Source organism: Haemorhous mexicanus, chromosome Z (assembly GCF_027477595.1).
Source record: "Haemorhous mexicanus isolate bHaeMex1 chromosome Z, bHaeMex1.pri, whole genome shotgun sequence".
Lineage (NCBI taxonomy): Eukaryota > Metazoa > Chordata > Aves > Passeriformes > Fringillidae > Haemorhous > Haemorhous mexicanus.
Window position 1 is genome coordinate 28,227,035 of NC_082381.1, and position 20,611 is coordinate 28,247,645.

General features: G+C 44.9%; 1 protein-coding gene across 3 annotated transcripts; it reads left to right on the forward strand.

Annotated features, from left to right (window-relative positions):
• Positions 1-1,542: 1,542 nt before the first annotated feature.
• On the forward strand, positions 1,543-14,393 carry LOC132341708 (IgGFc-binding protein-like). 3 transcript variants are annotated; one of them, XM_059873661.1, is made up of 14 exons: positions 1,823-2,281; positions 2,872-2,938; positions 3,901-5,154; positions 5,888-6,204; positions 6,664-6,994; positions 7,572-8,035; positions 9,025-9,586; positions 9,729-10,321; positions 10,531-11,104; positions 12,095-12,294; positions 12,700-13,080; positions 13,326-13,612; positions 13,753-13,785; positions 14,074-14,393. In XM_059873661.1, the coding sequence occupies exons 1-13, from the start codon at positions 2,279-2,281 to the stop codon at positions 13,757-13,759; spliced, it is 5,040 nt and encodes a 1,679-aa protein (XP_059729644.1). In that variant the 5' UTR covers positions 1,823-2,278; the 3' UTR covers positions 13,760-13,785; positions 14,074-14,393. The 3 variants fall into 3 exon arrangements, with proteins under 3 accessions (XP_059729643.1, XP_059729644.1, XP_059729641.1); XM_059873660.1 differs by lacking the exons at positions 1,823-2,281; positions 13,753-13,785 and adding an exon at positions 1,543-1,678; XM_059873658.1 differs by lacking the exon at positions 13,753-13,785.
• The last annotated feature ends 6,218 nt before the right edge of the window (positions 14,394-20,611 follow it).

Below are 20,611 nucleotides of genomic sequence, written 5' to 3' on the forward strand. Positions count from 1 at the left end.
GATGTCATCACACTTATGTCACCATCACCCTCACTGTTCCCACAGTGGCAGGGGATCGGAGGTGTTTTGGGGTGAAATGTGACAGAATTCATCCAATTTTGCCTTATTGGGTGTTAATTTCTGGGGTCTTGTGCAATATGAAGTCACGTGGCAGCCATGTACAGAGGAGACACAACCCACAAGAAACAACTTGGCACACACCCCCAAAATGCTGCACCTACAACACACTTGGACATCACAAGACATACAAAAGATGCAAGACAAAACTTCACCCCTTCCCACCCTTGATTCCTACTCACAAAACCACAGGAACATTAAGGCTGGAAAAGAACTCCAAGAACCTCAAATCCAACCTTTGACTGAACACCCCATGTCAAGCAGACCATGGCTCTGAGTGCCATGTCCAGTCGTTTCTTGAACACTCCAGGGATGGTGGCTACAGCACCTCCCTGAGCAGACCATTCCAATGCCCAGTCACCCTTTCTGTGAAGAAATTCCTCCTGATGTCCAGCCTGAACCTCCCCTGGCATGGCTGGAGACCATTTCCTTTTGTCCTGCTGCTGGTTGCCTGGGAGAAAAAATTCACTCCCACCTGGCAAAAACCTCTCTTCCAGGTAATTGTAGAAAGTGATGAAAGTCACCCCTCATCATCCTTTCCCCCAGGCTAAACCCCACTAAGCTCCCTCAGCTGCTCCTGATTCTCCGGGCCCTTCCCCAGCTCGGTTCGATTCTCTGGACATCCTCCAGTCCTTCTGTGTCTTTTTTGCCATGAGGGGCCCAAAACTGTCCCCAGGATTTGAGGTGTGGCCTCAGCAGAGCCCAGCACAGGGGACAGCCACTGCCCTGGTCCTGCTGCCCCAGCATGGCTGGCACAGCCCAGGTGCCATTCGCCTTCTTGGCCACCTGGAGCACCTGGCTCAGGTTTTTCTGCGGTCATGAGCACCCCAGGGCCTTTTATAATGAGCAGCTTCCCAACCACTGTGCCCCAGCCTGGAACTGCAGAGGTTCTTGTGACCCAAGGGCAGGACCTGGCACTTCCCCTTGTAGCACCACATGCCATGGGCCTGGGCCTAGTGATCCCATCAATTCCTCAATCTACAAAATGCTGGGGTTTTGATTCCATCCCTTCCTTCCTTCCCTCCTTCCTTCCTTCCTTCCTTCCTTCCTTCCTTCCTTCCTTCCTTCCTTCCTTCCTTCCTTCCTTCCTTCCTTCCTTCCTTCCTTCCTTCCTTCCTTCCTTCCTTCCTTCCTTCCCTTTTTTCTCTCTTCCCCTCTTTTTTTATCCAAATTTCACCCCCTATTTCTCAAAAAATTACTCTATATTTGCTCCATCACTTCACTGTCATTGTGGAATAATTTAAACCACATTGGGAAAAAAAACCTTGATATCTGGTAATGCCAATTTTTGACATCAGTTTTAACAAAAAAAACCCTGTTTTTCTCTCTGTTTTCACCTTTTCTGGCCAAAAATTATCTCACGTCATTGGGTGGGGTTGGTCCCCTGGGGGTGCCTGGATTAGTCATTTTCTTTCCCCTTTTTCTGCCAAAATTAAAAAATAATTGAGGGAGGAGCCAGATCTGCTGTCCTGGGATTGTGTTTTCTTCACAGATTTGGGGATAAAACGGAGCTCTTTGGGGATACAGAGCTAAGCTGGGAATCAAACAGGGCCCAAGGCAGGTAAGAGCAAATGTAGATCTAATAACAATGATTATTTTTTTTGGCAGGAAAGACTTTCCCCAAAGTGGGAAAATCCATCTGAAGACTCCTCAACTTCCCCCCCTTTCCCCACCTCCACCCCCCCCCTTCCCTTCCACTCCAGCCCTGGGTCTTGTCCTGGGAGCAGTGGGATTGGAAGATTTATGAAGGGATTTGGGGGAGAAAAGGGCAGGATAGGGGTTTGGAAGGGAACAAGAGAGGGGAAAAAGGAAGGAAAGTAAGAAGAGAGAAGAAAAGGGAAAAAGAAGGAGGAAAGGAAAAAGAGGGAGGAAAGGAAAATTGGGGAAAGAAGAGAGGAAAAGAAAAAAAAAGGTGCAAGAGTGGGATAAGGAGAAAAAGGGAAAAAAAGGGAGAAAAAGAAAAAAAAGGGGAGGAAAGGAAAACCAGGGAAAGAAGGCAGGGAAGTAGGGAAAAATATGGGAAAGGGGGAATAAGCAGAAAAAAAAGGGGAAAGAGTAAGGCAAGAGAAAAAGGGATAGGAAAAGGAAATGAGGGAGGGAGAAGAAAAGAAAAATTAAGGAAGTGAATGGAACAAAGGGAAAAGGGGGAGGAAAGGATAAAATGGTAAGGAAATTTAAAAAGTGGAGGAAAGCAGTAAAAAAGGGGAAAAGGCATAAAAAAGGGAAAAAAAGATGAAGAAATGGAAAAGCTAGAAGGGGATTTGGATGGAAAAATGAGATCTGGGGAAAAGAGGAGAAAATGGAAAACTGAAACAAAAGAAAGAATGGGGGTAATAAGGGAAAAATAAAATTATAAAAAAAAAAAAAATAGGAATAGGGAAAACCAAAAGGGAAGTAAAGGGGAAAGAAAAAAAGAGGAAAAGGGAAAAGAGATTCAAAGGTACCTGGGATGGTGAGGGAAGACATGTGGAAATGTCCCCCCAAAAGCCAATTTTTGCACCAGGTGGAACAAAATTCATATTTTTGAATAAATACAATTTAAGTAGTGAATTTGAGGATGGCTTGAATGAGAAGAACAGATTTTGGGGAAAAATTCAGTACAACACTGGTTTTTTGGGATGAGTACAAGTCTGAAACACACAGATTTTGGGGATTTGTGTGAGTTTTATATCAAGAAATGGCGAATTTTGGGAAAATTCTAGTGACATTTCAAAAATATGAGAATTTGACTGTTTTTTCACCTTTTTCACCCAGAGCATCATGGATTGCAGCTTGGGAAAAGCAGATGTGCTGAGATGGTTCTGGAATGTTATGTTCTGGGGTAAGTTGAAACAGGTTGGGGAGATGCCCCAAAAGCTATAAAATTCCCCTGAAATAATGAATTTCCTCAAAATAAGGGTTATCCAGCACAGAAGAAGGATTACCCAGCCCCAAAACTCTATCTTTTTCTCAGGGAATTAATTGGGATTTTATCTCAATTCATGATTGGCCAAATGATTTGTTCCTGTGAATGATTATCTGACAGATTAACATAATTCATTAAATATTTTTTCAGAGTTTAATCTCCCAACAGGAGTTTACTTTCCTCACTGGAGAATGAATGTATGAAAAATTAATCAAATCAATGATCAAATTACCTCTCCATCAAATCAGTGATTTAACAAATTAATAGTTCATAATATTAATCAAGTCCATCAAATCTGTAGTCCATTACAGCTATAATCTGTCAGGTCAAGGTTTAAATTTTTTCTCCAAAATAATATCCCATCAAATCAAATCCATAGTCCATAAACTAAATAAACAGTCAAATCAAAAAAAATTACCCATGAAATTAGCATTTCATCAAATCAACAATCTGCCCAATAAAAAGTCCATCAATTTATTAATCCATTGACCCAAAAGTCAATTAGCTCCATAATCCATTGACTCAATAATCCATTAAATCAGTGTTTCATCAAATCAGTGGTCTAGCAAATGAAATCAAAGGCCTAGCAGATTCAAAGTCCATCAAGCCAATAATTTATCTAATCATTAACCCATTAAATTAATAATCCATTAATCAATTAACCAAATTGATCAAGTTATCAAATCTGTAGGCACCAAATCAACAATCCAGCAATCAGTGATCCAGGAAATCAACTGTCCATCAAACCAGTTATCCATCTAACCAATCAAATCTCCATCAAATCAGTAATCCAGCAATGTAATAATCCATCAAATCAATGATGGATTGATTACCAACCAATCTGTCAGATTATCCACCTCTCTTCTTCCTCCCCCCAGCTCTCCTCCATGCCCCCAGCATCACCTCTGAAATGTCACCACCTCACCTGGGTGACGAGTTCCTGGTGGCCTTTCTGCAGAATGGTGACCAGCGCACCCTTCGCAGCGATTTTCGCCTCCTCCTCCTCACTGGCCCCTCCCCATCCACCACTGCCACCATCTCCATGAAGAGGCCCGGATTACGGATGACGGTGCAGGCAGCTGCCAACCAACCAGTCCTGGTGAAGATACCACCTCAAGCTGAGATGGTGGGAAGCCAAATTTTTGAAAACGCTGTGGTGGTGAAGACCACTGCCGCTGTCACCGCAGTAATGGTCAATGACAAACCCACAGCAGCTGACTCCGCCGTCGTTATTCCAGTCCACAGGTGGGGGACGGAATACCATGTGGTCACCCCCAACCCTGGCCCCACCCGCAATGCCCAGTTTGTTGTGGCTGCTTGGGATCAACCCACCACAGTCAACATCCACCTCAATGCTGACATCACCTTCCGTGGACGGCTGCATCGACGCGGCTCCACCCTTACCATCCCGCTGGAGCCGTTCCAAGCAGCACAGATCCAGAGCGCGGCCGATCTTTCCGGAACGCGGGTGGTGGCCCAGAGACCGGTGGCCGTCTTCAGTGGTCACACCTGTGTGGGCAGGTTGAGCCGCTGCGATCACGTGGTGGAACAGCTCCACCCAATCACCCAGTGGGGAAAATCCTTCCTTGTGCCACCAGTGCCCTTCCAGGGACAATCCAACCTCATCTACATCACTGCTGCCCAACCAACGCGTGTCACCGGTCATGGTGAAATCACGAAGACCACGCGAGAGATAGACCCCAACCACTCGCTGCTCTATGGCACCCAAACCCCACAGGGCTTGTTCCTCACTTCCGAAGCTGGTGTCCAGGTTTTTCTGTTGGGCAGTGGCGAGAACAGCGGTGCAATAACTTTTGAGCCCTTTTTTGTCAGCATCCCAGACATAACTGGCTACTGCAACTCTTACAGTGTTGTTGCACTGGAGGGATATGACAACCGCATTCTCCTAGTGGCCAAGACAGCAGAAACTTCTGGAATACTGCTAAACAAGAGGCCATTAGGGAGTGTGGCATGGCAGCAGATCCCTGGGACAGAATATTCATGGGTTGGGATAAATTTGGGAAGTGGATTTGGAATCCATCGTGTGGAGCATGAGACAGCCGCATTTGGGGTGTGGAACGTTGGGATGGGACAAGGGAAGCGCTATGGAGCAGAAGGAGCTTGTGACAGTGGTGAGTGGAGGTGGAATTTGATATCAATAAATGATATAGAATTATGTAGATATCAATAACAGATAATTATTATAATTAAATTTAATTTATATTAATTATTAGTAGAATTAAATTTATATTTAATTTTAATAAATTATATGTAATCATGCAAATGAAAAACACCTATTAAATAATAGCATTACATAATTATATTATTGTATTATATTAATATATAACATTACATGATAATATATAATATTATAATATAAATATTTATAACTATATTAATATACAAATAAATAGGAATTGTAATAAAAAACCTAAATGTAATATACTAAATAAATGAATAAGAATCAATGGAGGGATACATAAATAATACATAAAAATCCCTATCTATAAATATAAACATATTATAAATAATAAATATTGAAGTCTAGAGACAAATACAATATATATATATGAGATAACATGTCTGTTACAAATTTATATTTATACATTATTTATAATCAGATATATCTATTACCTATTTAATAATTCTGTATGATGGAAATACATAAGCATTATGTGAAGAAATAATTCATATCTAAACAAACAGATATAAGATATAGATATTTATAAATAATATAGGAAAACTTACATGTAATTACAAATTAGATACAAAAACATGCAAAATATAAAACAAATATATGCTTATACATATCAATAATATAATCAATTAATAGAATTTAATCATCTTTCACTAATAAACCCACAGACCCCTGCCGGCAGGTGCAGTGCCGCCCTAAGGAGAGCTGTCACCTGGACAAGGGCACGCCCTCCTGCCGCCACGACTACCTGGGCACCTGCACAGGCTCCCCGTCCCTGCAGTACCACACTTTTGATGGAGCCTCCGTGTCCCCCCGTGGTGGCTGCAGGTACACCCTGGCCAGGTACTGCGGGACTGACCCCACCCTGGAGCCCTTCACCGTGGAGGAGCAGCGGAGCTGGGATCACCCCAAGAAGCCGTTGGCCAACGTCAACGTCTACGCCTACAATGTCTCCATCCATGCTGGTGAGGACAAGCCCGTCCAGGTGAGTTTCAGATCCATCATTCCAATAAAACCATTTGTTCCAAGTGGATTAAAATTTCTGGGTGAGTTTGACCTTCAAAAAACAAGGAAAACCATCCAAAAAAGTGTGAGAGGATAAATCACTGAAATATTGATGTTCACCTTAAAAAAATAAGCAGAACCACCACAGCTATGGAATTTGGGGAATTTTTCCCATTACAAATCAATTTTCCAGGTGGAATGTGTTTTTTTCCAATCCTGGCCTCCATACAAACAAGATTAGCTCAGAAGATGTAGAAAATAGTTCAGATTTGGAGCTTGAGCTTTTCTTGGTGTGAAGTAGGGAAAAAATTCTGATTTATAATGCAAATTTATTATTCGTAAAATCATTTCTCCCTTTGTTTGTACATACGTGCTTTTTGTGGGATTGGGAACCACCTGCTGAGGTTTAACCCTCCTCCTCATTTTCCCACCCCACAAGGTTAACAACAAACCCACCACCCTTCCAGCCATCCTGGAAGAGGGAAAAGTCCAGATTTTCCAAAATGAAGGTCGTACCATCCTCCAGACGGATTTTGGGCTGCAGGTGACCTATGATGAGGACCAGGTTATCATGGTGGCAGTGCCCAGCAGCTATTTTGGGGCCAGCTGTGGCCTCTGTGGCAACTTCAATGAGGATACGGATGATGAAGCCATGGTTCCCAATGGTATTCCTGGTGAAGGTGGTGAGGACTGGGCAGAAAGCTGGAGAGATCCATCATGTCAGGAAGATTGTGGAGACCAGGAGACTGCACAGGGCATGGAGGGCTGTGGTGAGTTCATGTGGGGGTCTGTGAGGATCTTGGAGAAGGGAGAAGAAGATCCATGTGAGAACTCAGCAGTGGGTAATTAGCCTAGAGCAACGGTGGTAGACATCAACACAATCAATGTGTCTTTTCACCCCAAAACATCCCAAAATCCACCTACCCTCCTAGGATCTGACCCCTGGTGTCCATAACACATAGAATTATACCAGCTTTTTCCTGAAGGCCCATCCCTGCTTGGTGTCTCATTGACTCCACAACCTTTACAGGCATGAAGAAACCAGTGGGGAAGGAATGACCCCACAACCTACCTGATCTCACTCCAGCTGCCCAAAAACCAGGGAATTGTGCTAAGACTTTTCCCGAGGGTTGTCCCTGTGGGGTGTATCTTGAACTCCAGTTTGATTAGGTGTCAATGTACCCAACACCTCCATTACAGGGAAGGCTTGCATTGGTTGGTTCTCCCTAAAATACTTCTAAGCCCTCCTGATTTGACTTTAGGCATTCACAACACATGGAATTCCACGGGGGCTTTCTTGAGGACCATTCCTATATGACATCTCACAGACTCTTAAATCCCTTGTAGGCATCAAGGCAACCAACAACCCCAGCACCACCATCTCTGCTTGTTTCCACAACAATCGCTCCTACAAGCCCCACGAGGAATTTTGGGAAGATGGGAGCTGCCAGAAGCGGTGCCGGTGTGAGGCTTCAGGGACAGTGACTTGTAAGCCAGGGGGATGCAGATCCCACGAGAAGTGTGTCATGGTTAATGGCATCGCCAGGTGTACACCCAACAAGCACTACACCTGCATCGGGACGGGTGACCCGCACTACACCACCTTTGACGGGGTGAGGTTTGACTTCCAAGGCTCCTGCATCTATCAGTTTGCTGCCCTCTGCACCCCTAAGCCCACCCTGGTCCCCTTCAATGTCACCGTGGAAAACAACCACCGTGGCAGCCGTGCCGTGTCCTTCACCAAGACCGTCAACCTGGAGGTCTATGGGAGCGTCATCAGCATGAGCCAGGAGCACCCACGCAAGGTCAAGGTGGGCAACCCCTCAAGGAATCCCTTTCATCCCCAGACTAACCTCATATTCCCATTTTTTTCCATTCTAATTACCCTTTTACCCCCAAGTCTTCCTTTTCCTCCCCAAACTACTGCATTTTAATGACAAATTCTCAATTCTCCATTTTCTCCCAGATTTTTTTCACCCAAATCCCCCTCTAATTCTTCAAATCCCCTTTATCTCCCCAAATATGTTTTTCTTCACCAAATATCCTTTTCACCATGGGACTCTCCCCTTTTCCCCCAAATTACTCTTCATTTTCCCCCAATTTCACCTTTCTCCAAAAACTTCCCCAATTTACCCTCAAAATTGTTCCTTTTTCCTGCAAAATCCTCTTTTCACCAAAAAGTTTCATTTTCTTCCCTAAAGTGCCTCTTTGTCTGCAAATTCTCTTCTTTTTCCAATAAGGTACCCTTCTTTTCACTCAAATCCCCCATCTATCTTTCTAATACTACTTTTTCCCCCCAAAACACCTCTTTCCTCTTAAAATCCTATTTTCTCAATCTTCCTAGTTCCCCCAAATCACCTGTTTTCCCTGAAATTTCATTTTGTCTCCCATGCTTTCCCCTTCTTTCCCAACAACTCCTCCTTTCCCCTCTAAATACAACTTTTTGTTGCAAATTACCTCTTTTTCTACCAATTTCCTATTTTTCCCCAATTTTTACCTCAAACTAAATTAAATATATAATACACTAAAACCAAATTAAAATATAGAAATAATTCAAATAAAAATACCCAGAAAAGTAAATAAGAAAAAAAAGCATAAAGATAAAAAATGAAAGCCAGTAAAAAGTCAACAAGAAGAAATAAATGTAAAAAGAGAAAATAGAATTTTAAAAATATATAAATTAAAATAAAATTATAATATAAATAAAAATACAAAGCCAAAATAAAATAAAACTATCAAACTATGATTTCAGATCTCTTTTCTCCTGTCTCCACTCTTTGTCTCACTCCCCTTCCTGCAGGTGGACGGTGCCTTTGTGTCCCTTCCCTTCACCCACCCCCACTTTTCTGTGTTCTACCGCGGCGTCCATGGCTTTGTCACCACCGACTTCGGTGTCACTGTCACCTTTGACTGGTACAGCTACGCCCGTGTCATCCTCCCCACCACCTACTCTGGTGCCGTCTGTGGCCTCTGTGGCAATGCCAATGGTGACCCCGATGACGACTTTGTCACCCCTGCTGGCCACCGTGCCTCCCATGAGACCCAGCTGGGTGACAGCTGGAAAGTGGGGGATGTCCCCGGGTGCTCAGCTGGTTGTGGTGCAGAGTGCCCGGTGTGTGACGCAGTGAAGGTGCAGCCATACCGTGGGGACAGGTACTGTGGGGTGATCGCCCGAGCAGGGGGACCCTTCCGGGAGTGTCACCGTGTCATCAACCCAGAGCCGTTCCTGCAGGACTGTGCTTTTGATGCCTGTCACTACAAGGGACACCGTGACACTGTGTGTCAGGGTGTCTCTGCCTATGTCACCGCATGCCAGAGTCACGGGGTGGTTGTGGAGACGTGGAGGACAGCGGAGTTCTGCGGTGAGTATGGGTGGGATGGGGGAAAATGGGAGCCTCCCTTCCCTCCCTCCGCTCCCTCCCCATCCTTCCTTCCTTCCTTGAGGGACTCCCCTTCCCTTCAGATATTCCCCTCACTCCCTATTTCCTTCTTTTTTTCCCCCAGCTCTTTCCTGCCCCCCTCACTCCCACTATGAGCTCTGTGGGAGCCCCTGCCAGCCCACCTGCCAAACCCCCTCGATCCCCTCCTCCTGTCCTGCATCTCCTTGCTCCGAGGGCTGTTTCTGCGACACCGGTTATGTCCTCAGTGGCTCCGACTGTGTCCCCCGTTCTGAGTGTGGCTGTGAGTACCTTGGTCACTACTACCAAAAGGATACAGAGTTCTACGCCTCATGCCGGGAACGCTGCCGCTGCGGCGCTGATGGCACAGTGACCTGCCAGGAGGCTTTCTGTGGTGCCCACGAGGAGTGCCGGGTGGAAGATGGCGTGTTGGGATGTCACCCCACTGGTTACGGACGGTTGGTTGTGTCGGGAGATCCCCACTATGTCACCTTTGATGGACGCACCTTCAATATCCCGGGATCCTGCACCTACGTCCTGGCGCGGGTGTGCGAGCCGACGCGACGGTTGGTCAACTTCACAGTGTTGGTGGAGCACGAGGCAGGCACTCACGGTGACCCGGTGCTGATGAAGAGGGTGGTGGTATCCATCCATGGGTACACTGTCACCATGGAGCGGGGACGGAGGTGGGAGGTGATGGTAAGTCTGGAGACCCCCACAGTGATGTGGAGATGATGAAGAGGGTGGTGGTGTTCATCCATGGGTACAGTGTCAATTTTAGGGAGGGTCCGGTGATTCCCATGGTGACACCACGATTATAAAGAGGGTGGGTGTTTCTCTCCACAGCTACACTGTCTCTGTGGAGTGACTATCCTAAAGTTTCACACGTCACCCTATCCCCATTCCAGGTGGACTTGGAGCGCTACACCCTCCCGCTGGTGACAGAGGACAAGTACCTCCGCATTGGCCAAGAGGGGAATAATATCATCCTTCACACTGCCGCAGGAATCCGCATCCTTTACAACACAGCCACCTTCCTCCTCATCACTGTCCCGGATGTCTACCGCGGCCGGCTGTGCGGCTTGGGCGGCGACTATGACGGGGACCCCAGTGATGACTTCCGGCTGCCCAACGGGGCACTGGCAGAAAACACCCAGGAATTTGTCACCTCCTGGAAGGTTCCAGAGAAGGACAGAGCGTGCAGTGACGGCTGCGATGACGGAGTGTGCAGCAGGTGTGATGTTGCCAAAGAGGCGACGTATGGCAGGAACGGATCCTGCGGGATCATCCGTGACGCGGCAGGGCCCTTCCAGGGATGTCACCCGCGCGTTAGCCCTGTGGAGTATTTCACCCACTGTGTCCATGACGTCTGTGCCGCCAGCGGGGACCGCGCTGCCTTGTGCCACGCACTGCAGGCGTATGCCGCTGCTTGCCAAGCTGCTGGCGCAACGGTCAGAGCGTGGAGGACAAAGGAGTTCTGCCGTAAGTCAGGAAGAATTTTGCCACTTCAGGTCCTTTTTTTCCCTCAAAAGCTACATTTTTCTCTGGGGGTAAAAAAATCCAAAAAACCCTACCTAAAAAGTTGGGGAAAAAAATTCCCTGAAGTTTTGTAAAAAAAGTTTTGGAAAGAATTTCCTCCAGCTGGAGAAAATTTTCCTCATTTTGGAAAATATTGCTACAGATTTTGAAAAAGTTCCCCTGCGTTTCAAAGAGGAAAACGTTTTGCAAAATTTCCTTTAAGTTTTAGAAAATAGTCTTCAATATGAAAAAACCTTAAAAAGTGAAAAAAATCAAATTTCAAAAATGCTTTCTATTTTTGAAAGAATTCGCTGAGATATTAGAAATATTCCCTTCTGTTTTGAAAAAAAAAAATCCTCCCTTTATGCAAAAATTCCTTTAAAATTTGGAAGTTTTCACTCAAATTTGATTAAAACCTTTCAATTGTGAGCAAGGCCTCAAAATCTGAAAAAATTGCTCACCATTTTTAAAAGTTAACTGATTTTGAAAAATTCCCTCCAATTTTGAATGTCTTTCCTCTAATTTTGCAAAAACCCCCCTTCAGTTTGGAAAAAATTTTTTGCAGAAAACCTTCCATTTTTGCTAGAACCCTTCCAATTCAGGAAAAAAGCCAAAATTTCCTGAAGTACAAATCCAGAATTTTTGAGGAAACTGGCCATTTTGGTAAAATAATAGCATTTTACTGAAAACACTCTAATATGGACAAATAACACCATTTTGGAATGATGTCCTTAAATTAAAAAAAAAAAAAAAAAAAAACAATTTTGATAAGAAAAAAAGCCAGTTTTGATGGAAATGCTGAAACTAGGGAAAACACTCCCATTTTTAAAAAGACTCTGCCAAATTAAAAAAAAAACCAACAACTTTTTATCTGAAAACCTTCACATTTTGACCAAAAAACCCTGCACAATTTGGAATTGTCCCAACAATGGTGTTTTTTCCCTTTTCCCCCAGCCCTGTCGTGCCCCCCGAACAGCCACTATGAGCTCTGCACCCGCACCTGTGATCTCACCTGTGCCGCCCTGGTGGGCCCCGCCCGCTGCAGTGGGGGGTGCTTTGAGGGGTGTCAGTGCGACGAGGGGTTTGTCTTCGATGGGGACACCTGCGTGTCACCCGAGCGCTGCGGCTGCCTCCACAGGGGACGCTACCTCAAGGTCAGGTGGCAAGGACAGATGACATCTGAGGCTGAGGGCTGGTTGGGGTTGGTTTTCTGGGAATCAGGTTGGGGGTTGAGCTGCCCCATCTAGAAAGTTCCAGAGGGTTTGGGGTGAAAAAAGGACAAATAACAGGAAAAAGGACTATGGCTGGGGGGAAAAAAATCTAACACTTGGCAAGGGAGTAGCCAGGAAAAATGAATTAATATTTAATGAGGAAAAAGGACAAATAACACAAAGAATTTGTGATTAGCAGGGAAAAAGTTACTATTAACTGGTTGAGCTGCCCAAAGTTCCTCAAATCCACCTGAATTTCTCACTCCCTAGGATTTCACCCTTTGGAATTCAAGAAATTCCCCTAAAATTTGGGAGATCGTGCTTAATCTGTGAGATTTCCTGTTCCAGGCAGGTGAGACTGTCGCCTTCAACAACTGCTCCAAGGAATGCCATTGTCACCCATCACGGGGACTGGTGTGCCGAGACACACAGTGTCCCCAGGACCAGGTGTGCATCACCCGTGACGGGGCACAGGTGTGTGCCAGGAGGGAAGGCCACTGCCGGGTCACACCTGGAGCCACCATGACCACCTTTGATGGTGTCACTGGGCCCCTGTTAGCCAGTGGCACCTACAAGGTGTCAGCCCTCTGTGATGAGGAGGCACTGGATTGGTTCAAGGTGGTGATGGAGGTCAGCGACTGTCGTGACATGAACGTCCCCGCAGCTACAGCGGCCATCGTCTTTGTCCGCGAGGGCGTTGTCAGCGTCAATGGCAACATGGAGGTGTGGGTGAGTGGAGCAGGTGAGGGAGTTTTGGGTGGTTTGGGTCAATCTAGAGACTTTTGGGCAAAAATCTCTCTAGATTTTGCCTGGTAGTGAGCCACTTTAACTGATGTAGAGTGATTTTGCCCAATAATGAGCCATTTTTGCAAAAAGGAGAAGAGCGATTTTGGCTCTAGCCAAGCTAGAGCCTTTTGCCCAGGAACAAACTGGTTCCCTATCATGTTTTTCATAATTTTCTGTAATTTTCCCAGGTCAATGGCCTCTTCACCAGGCCCCCTACCACCGTCTCTGACTCTGTCTTTGTGGCATCATCCCCTGAGAATGTCACCATCACCCACCGCTCTGGGATGTCCGTCGCCATCACCCGGGATGGGGAGGCAACCATCACCGTGACCTCAGGCCTGGCCTCCCGTCTCTGTGCCCCCTGTGGGAATTTCAATGGAAACCCCAGAGACGACCTGAAGCTTCCAGACGGACGTGACGCCCAGAGTGTTGGAGAAGTGGTGGACATGTGGAAATCCCGGGATTTTGCTGGATGGTAATTCCTCAGTAATTTATTTACCCCAAACTCCAAGAAAATTATGTTTTCCCACTCAGAAATTTGGCAGTAATGTCAGTGGGGGAGGGGCTGGGCAGATTCTGGAAGGAATTTTCCAGTTTCTTTGGTTTCATCCGCAGCGACTGAGGCAGGATCCTGTGGGAACGATCCGGGTAAGCAACTGCTTTGCCAAAAAATGAGCCATCTTGCATTATAAGGGGCCCTTTTCTGCCCAATAATGAGGTATTTTTCCCAACAAGCCACTTTGCAAATTAAGTAACATTTTCCCCTGAAAATTAGCCACTTTCCCCCAAATCAGGCCATTACACATAATGCTGACCCACTTTTGCATAAAAAGACCCATTATTTGCACGTTAATAATCAATTTTGCAAAATACTTCCCCATTTTTGCCAAAACGGACCCATTTCTGCCCAAAATGATGTATTTCTTTCTCTTCCAGCCACATCTCCCGCCAGACCCGTCAGGAAGTTGATGCTCCTATCTATCCCATCCCATAGATGGATCCACCTCAAATTCCCCCAAATTTGGGAAAATTCTGGATTTTGCCTCAAATCCATAATGTTTTCCTGGATTTTTCTCAAATGGATTAAATCTGTGTGGATCCTAATGCCCTGATGTCCCACCCATGCCCTGGAACCTAGAAATATATCAAATTCAGGTCAAAAATATCCAAATTGCGCTGTTTTTCCCTATATAAAAATGATGTTGCCAAGGGCTGTTTTTGATACAACAGTCAATAAATGCTTCTAAAGGCTTTTTTTTGGGGTGTGAATTTGAGGTTCATTTGCCAAGTTGGAAAACTGGGGGGGGGGAGGGTGGGGGGGGGGAATCATTATCCCAATGGGTAGTGATATTTTACCTCTAAATGTGCATCAACATGACCCCCAAGTGTGGGGCATTGGGACTCTTATGTGGGGCATTGCAGCCCCAAAGCATGGGGAATTCTGACCCCAAAGTCCAGGGCACTGTGACCCCTAAATTTGTAGCACCATGGCCCCCAGGTGGCACATCACAACCCCAAGCATGGAGTGTTTGACTGCAAATTGTGGGGCAATTTGACCTAAAAGTGTGCAGCACTGTGACCCCTAAGTGTGGTATGTTTGAATCCAAAGTGTGGTGCAATGTGATTTCAAAGAGTGAGGCAGTATGACCCCAAATTGTGGGGGCCACTTGACCATAAATCATGTGGTATGTCCAAAATGTGGGGTGCCATGACCCACAAATCCGTGGCAAAGTGATGGCTAGACATGGGTCGTTGTGACTCCAAAGAGCAAAACACTGTGACGCTCAAGTGTGGGGCAATGTGCTCCCCAGGTGTGAAGTGTTTTTACCCCAAAATACTAGGAATTGTGACCCCAAAATGCGGCACAATGTGACCTGCCAAGTGTGAGGTGTCTTGACAGCCGAGTGTGGGACAATGTGACCCAAGAGTGTGTGGAACTGCAGCCCCTAAGGCTGGGCACGTTAACCCCAGCACAGGGTGCTGTTACCCCGAACTGTGGGGCATTCTGACCCCAAAATGTGTGGTATTTTTCCCCAAAAGTGTGAGACCCTGTAGCCTTTAAGAATGTGGTATTGTGACCTCCAAGTGAGGGCCATTGCAACCCCAAAGTGTGCAGCAATGTGACCCCAAAATGTGGGGGGATGTGACAACATATGTGGGGTGCTGTTACCCATAAATGTGGGGCCCCATGTGAGGGGCACCGTAACCCCAAAATGTAGGATATTATGACCCTAAGTGTAGTGCAATTTTGGCCCCCAATTTGGGGATGTTTTACCCCAAAATGGGGGACAGTGTGACCCCAAAGTTTGGGACAATAAGACCAAAAAGCATGGGACAATATGACCCCCAAATCTGAGATGTTGTAAACCCAAATTTCAGGGCATTGTGACCCCAGTGTTTGGGGCACTGTGCTCCACTCTGAGCCCCTCCCTCTCCAGTCTCCCCCCTCCGTGCTGAATTGCACCTCTCTCCCTCCCCACCCCCTTTTCCTGTTTCAACCCCCTTCCCACTTAGGTTCTTGACCACCCAGGCTGTGGGGTGGGGACTCCCAATTCCTTCTCATTTACCTCCATGGGAGCAGGATAGCCCGTGTCTCCCACCCTGCCTTGGGAAGTCCCCAGATCTCCGAATTCTTGTCTCAAAAATAACAACAAAACCTTGGCAGTGAGATACAAAATTCCCAGAAATACGGGAGGACCTGGCAGAATTCCCAGGTATTTTTGCAACAACTTGGAGACAGCAAAAAGCCCTTGGAACTCTTCTGAAATAAAAGCTCCAAAAATAAGCACAAACATTTTTAACCTCTTTTTTTTTCCTTCCCCCCCCCCCCCCCCCCCCCCCAAAATACTGGCTTTTTTTGGAGTAGTGGATGCGTTTTTGTGGGAAAAGCTGGTATGCAGGTAATTTTCAAGGAGAGCATCAGAGGACTGGGGCTTGTCTGGGGGAGTGGGCTGCCCCAATGTGGTGGGAGGGGTTTGAATTCTTTTGGTGTGACTCAGAGTGGGAGAAGGTGTTGGGGACAGGAGAGGTTGGGAGAGGGGTTTGGGAACAGGGGGTTGGTAGGCTCCAGTTGTAGGAAGCCCTGGGAGCACTGGGAGACAAAACTCAGCTGGCACATTTCAAATATTATGTTACTCAATTGTTCCCTCATTCAATCAATATTCAGCCATTATTATTGCAGTTGTGCTTTTTTATTTGATTTCTGTATGATACAGCAACTTAAAAAGGGTTTTAAAATTGCCTTCTGAGTCAAGAATGAACATAGTTGCATTTTGCAATGAGAGTTCTTGTCACCTTCACCATGATCCCCACATGTGAAAGTAATTTTTATTTTGAAACATGTCAGTGATCTGATTTTTTTTTTTGTCTTAATGTTTTTAAACTATTAAAGGATTGTCAGTCACCTATTTATGGTCTGTTTTGAGCCCTGGAACACCTAGAGTGTGGAGGATGTCTTGGAAGCCTTTTTAGGTTGTTGTGTTGTAAAAGATCAATTGCAATAAATCAAAGGTTAATCAATATTTTATCTTTTCCTCAGAGACAAATGCATTTAACTTTTCTTTGTGTTTTAATGGACAAAAACCTCACTGACACACTGGGGTTGACATTAACTCTTAAATCATCCTTATTTGATAATTTATTCTGTTTCAAGTATTTTTATAGCACAGTCACAAAAGATGCCCAAGTCTCGTGGAGAATAAAAGCCGTTGTGTTAAAAGCATTAGAGAATAAACTAAAATCCTTATTTAAAATTATAAAAAAGAGAAGATTCCTTTAAAATAAGACCAGGCAAGACATGCACATTCCATGTGGTGTTTTGCCACCTGTTCAAGCCAAATGTCCTGCAGCAGTTTTCCAGGAGAAAAAGCTCTCTAACTCAAAAGTACAGCCAATTCTTTCTACAACAAAGACAAAATACAGTTAGTTTCTGCCTCAGTCTGAGAAAATGGCTCCAATTGAAACAAACAAACAAGTCTCTCTTTGTTTTGTTGTTTTTATTTACTTTTCTTTTGCCTGCAAGCACCAAGATTTTAATTTTGTTTTTTAAGATCATGCACTAGTTTTGGCTGCACAGCCACGATTTAATTTACTTCTTAGCTGTAGCCCAATCATTCAAACTTTCAGTAAATTAAAAATGCCATCTTAAGCTTCCACCAAAAACTTTGTGGGGAAATGGAAGTACAACTTTGATAATAAAGCACAGAAATACAAAGCAAAAGATGTGAATCTCACTTTTTTTCTTCACATAGGACCTAAAATGTTATCAGCCTTTTTGTCTACCTACTTGTCAGGCAAACTTTACTTAGAGAAAAAAAAAATAGGTGGTTGCAAATCAGTATTACCTTCCCTGCCTGTATTTGTCAGCAGATCTATCCATAGATCTGTCAGCCAGGGACTGGTGGTGACAGCAGTGGGAGCATGCAGGAGATGGCACACAGAATCACAGCCCCATCCAGCCTGGCCTTGGACACTTTGGACACTTCCAAAGATGGGGCAGACACACATTCTACCCTGATTTTTGGACTCCCAGTGAGTCACAGGCCTGTGTTTTGCTCTAAGATCCACAATTCTTGGCTAGGGTCTCAATTTTTCAACAATCTTCTTTTATTTGATGGTTCCACACACCCTCCCTGTGCCAGGGGAGGACAGAGTCCCAACAGAAGCAGGGTACCTCCAGCGTGTACCCCTGTGCCATAGCACAAGATATGTGCTCCACTTTCAGAGTATTTCCACAAGCAAAACCCCCTATAAAGGTCACTTCTGAACCGCAGAAAATTTCTTTTCCCCTCAGTGGAGAACTTTTTGCTTAAACTAAGCAGACAACTTCCCCTTTGGAATTGAAAGGGGCCAGGAGTAAACCTAGCTCCTGTCTCAGAGACTGGGTCACCTTAACAGTTATTTTTTGCCAACAAATTCTACAATAAAAACATCAAAGATATTTTCTTTCTGCAAAATAAACCTACGTGTCTAGATATGTCTTTGTAAAATTCCTGTCTATGAAAGTGGATGCAGTTTAGAAGGCTACATGATAGTGCTCATGACATTGACCCAGTTATGGGAAAGAGAAGGAGGTATAAAAACGTGGCTGATCTGGATGGAAAAAGACAAGATCAGACCATGGAAAAAGGTGGAAATTATGGTACTGCCCCATATATCATTGTGATTTGGTGCTGCTAAGTCTCAACCCCATCATAGCTGAGATGATATTCTGGTAGTGGTCCCTTACCCAGGCCTAATATTCCAAATAATGACAGGAATTTAGAGCAGACTTTTATGCCAGAAACAGGAGAAGCTTTTACTCCAGTGAAACTGTGATGGAAGTGTGCTCTGTGTGAGTAAACTGTGATCACCTGCCAAAAACACCTGCTTTCCACAACTGCATCCTCCCTGCTGTCTGCCAGCAAACCTTCTCCTGCCTCTGCCTCTAGCCCTGGCATGACAAGGCAGAGCGAGCTGGTAAGGCAGTGAGTAAGGCTGAAGTTATAATCCTATTGTGTTTTACAAAGTCTCACACAGTTTTGGGCAGCGTTTTCAGGCTCTTTGTTGAAGTTGTTCAATAATGTCCTCAGACACAGAGCTAGGAATTATAAATCCAGCCCCAATTGCAGGCAATGCAGTCAGTGCAGAAAAAGTTCAATGACTGTCTTGCTGGTAAAGCAGGAGAGGAGCTGCACATGTGCTGCGCAAGGAGGGAGCTATGCCTCTTAATTAAAATAAAACAACAAAACAAACCCAAAAGTTTCCTTTTCCACTGATGAACGGGGTGAAGGAGGATGGAAATGAGACATGGAAAACAGAGGAGGAAAGGTGTGGAGAACTGCTGGAACAAAAGTGCAAAGCACCAGGAGAGCTCATCACAGGCCACAAAGATGAGATTCAGCATCTCCAGCCCTAAATGCAGTGAAGAAAGGAGGGGCAGGAGAAGACAAGACAAGAATAAGACAAGAATAAGCCACATTATTAGCTTGCCTTTCACTGCAGGGAAGATGTCTCCTGCAGCTTCTAAATCAGTGTTCTGATGTTCTGTCATGGAAACCCCTCTCGGTGTGCTTTGTGCACAGCAGCACCTTGCACCTCTGTTGTCACCAAGGTCACAGGGACCCCTCTGGGGCTCAGTTAAATGCCCGGTTTCCAAAGGTGCTCTGTTGTGTTTTGGCTGCAGCAAGCAGGTGTTTAGAGATATCACAGGCTGTATCCCTTGGTAAAGGCCTGGGGAAAATGATAATAATCCCTGATAATTTGTAAATGTGTTCCTTTGCCAGGCACAGTAGTGTCTCTTCTACACTCCCCCTTTTTCCACAGAGGGCAGGAGTTATGAACCACCAGGGGAAGAAAGCAATATAAACTTATTTTCTTGCCAATAGATTCTGAACCACCCTGGGAGTAATTTTGGCAGTCCTGGATCCATAGCAACTCATACAGAACTTGGTTCAGTCGCAAATCCAAAACCAATGGACATAAACCTTCAATTTGGGAGCGCTGGGATAGGATATTGCAGCAATAACCTCATCTGTCTCTTTCTCCTCCCACAGTATAGCTGAATAAATGTGTACAGATACTTCTTATTTCTTTGTTTACAATTTCTGAAAGCAATGAGTTATGCTTCACCCATTTCTTGGGAATCAAAGGGAAGTGGAAGAAGGAATTGTGTTCTGTGCCAGTCTACACGTTTTACTGCCTCTTCAAGATAGAGGAAACAATGATCTATCTGTCTGCCTGATGCAGAGTGTGATTCACACACCTATTACAACAGAAACACAAAAGCCATGTAGTTGTAAAGCCAATGTAATTAAAACTGGGTATAATCGAAACAATTGGCTGATGACAGACATTACAGCCCTGCACAGCTATTCTCAAAGGACAATATACACAGTTAAAGGTACCTTTTTGGCAAAGCAGCGCTGCTCAGTAGATTTCATTAAAACCCACAGAGATTAATATGTCGTATGAATCAGAAACTTTTGCAGAAGCTTTCAAGTAAAAAACTTTCTGTTATGGTCTCTCAGCTGCTTTTCTCTGCCCAAGCAGCACTATGACTGTGATGGCCGTATAGATAAATAAATGAGCTTACGGACATATAAGACTTTCTTCATATCTGGAAATGATTAGGAAAAGTCTTCGTATGACTGAGATGGAAATTTTCAAACAAAAAAAAAAAAAAAAAAGTGCTTCATTCTCCCAGAAAGGACACAGTTCATGAAAACAGAAAGGTAAAATTTTCAGAAAAGGGTCAATAAAATGCTTGCCCTTTTTTTTTTTTTTTTTAAATCCAGAAATGGCAAATTACATTCATATTTTATCCCACCTACTGAGATTAGAAGCACCATGAAAGGACAAGTCAATGCAAAATCACAGGTGACCCTTCTGCTGACAGCCTCAGCAGATGCAGAAAATGAATCACTGTCCTGTACACCCCTGCAGAAATGCTTCAGGGCCCTGCTTAGTGCTTAATGCCTTTCTGTCCTGCTAAAAA

Bases quoted from the DNA above. Each gene is read 5' to 3' on its own strand.
- LOC132341708 (XM_059873658.1), top strand. The intron at 8,036-9,024 runs GTGGGCAACCCC...CCCTTCCTGCAG, and splicing joins AGCACCCACGCAAGGTCAAG to GTGGACGGTGCCTTTGTGTC. The intron at 10,322-10,530 runs GTAAGTCTGGAG...TCCCCATTCCAG, and splicing joins GACGGAGGTGGGAGGTGATG to GTGGACTTGGAGCGCTACAC.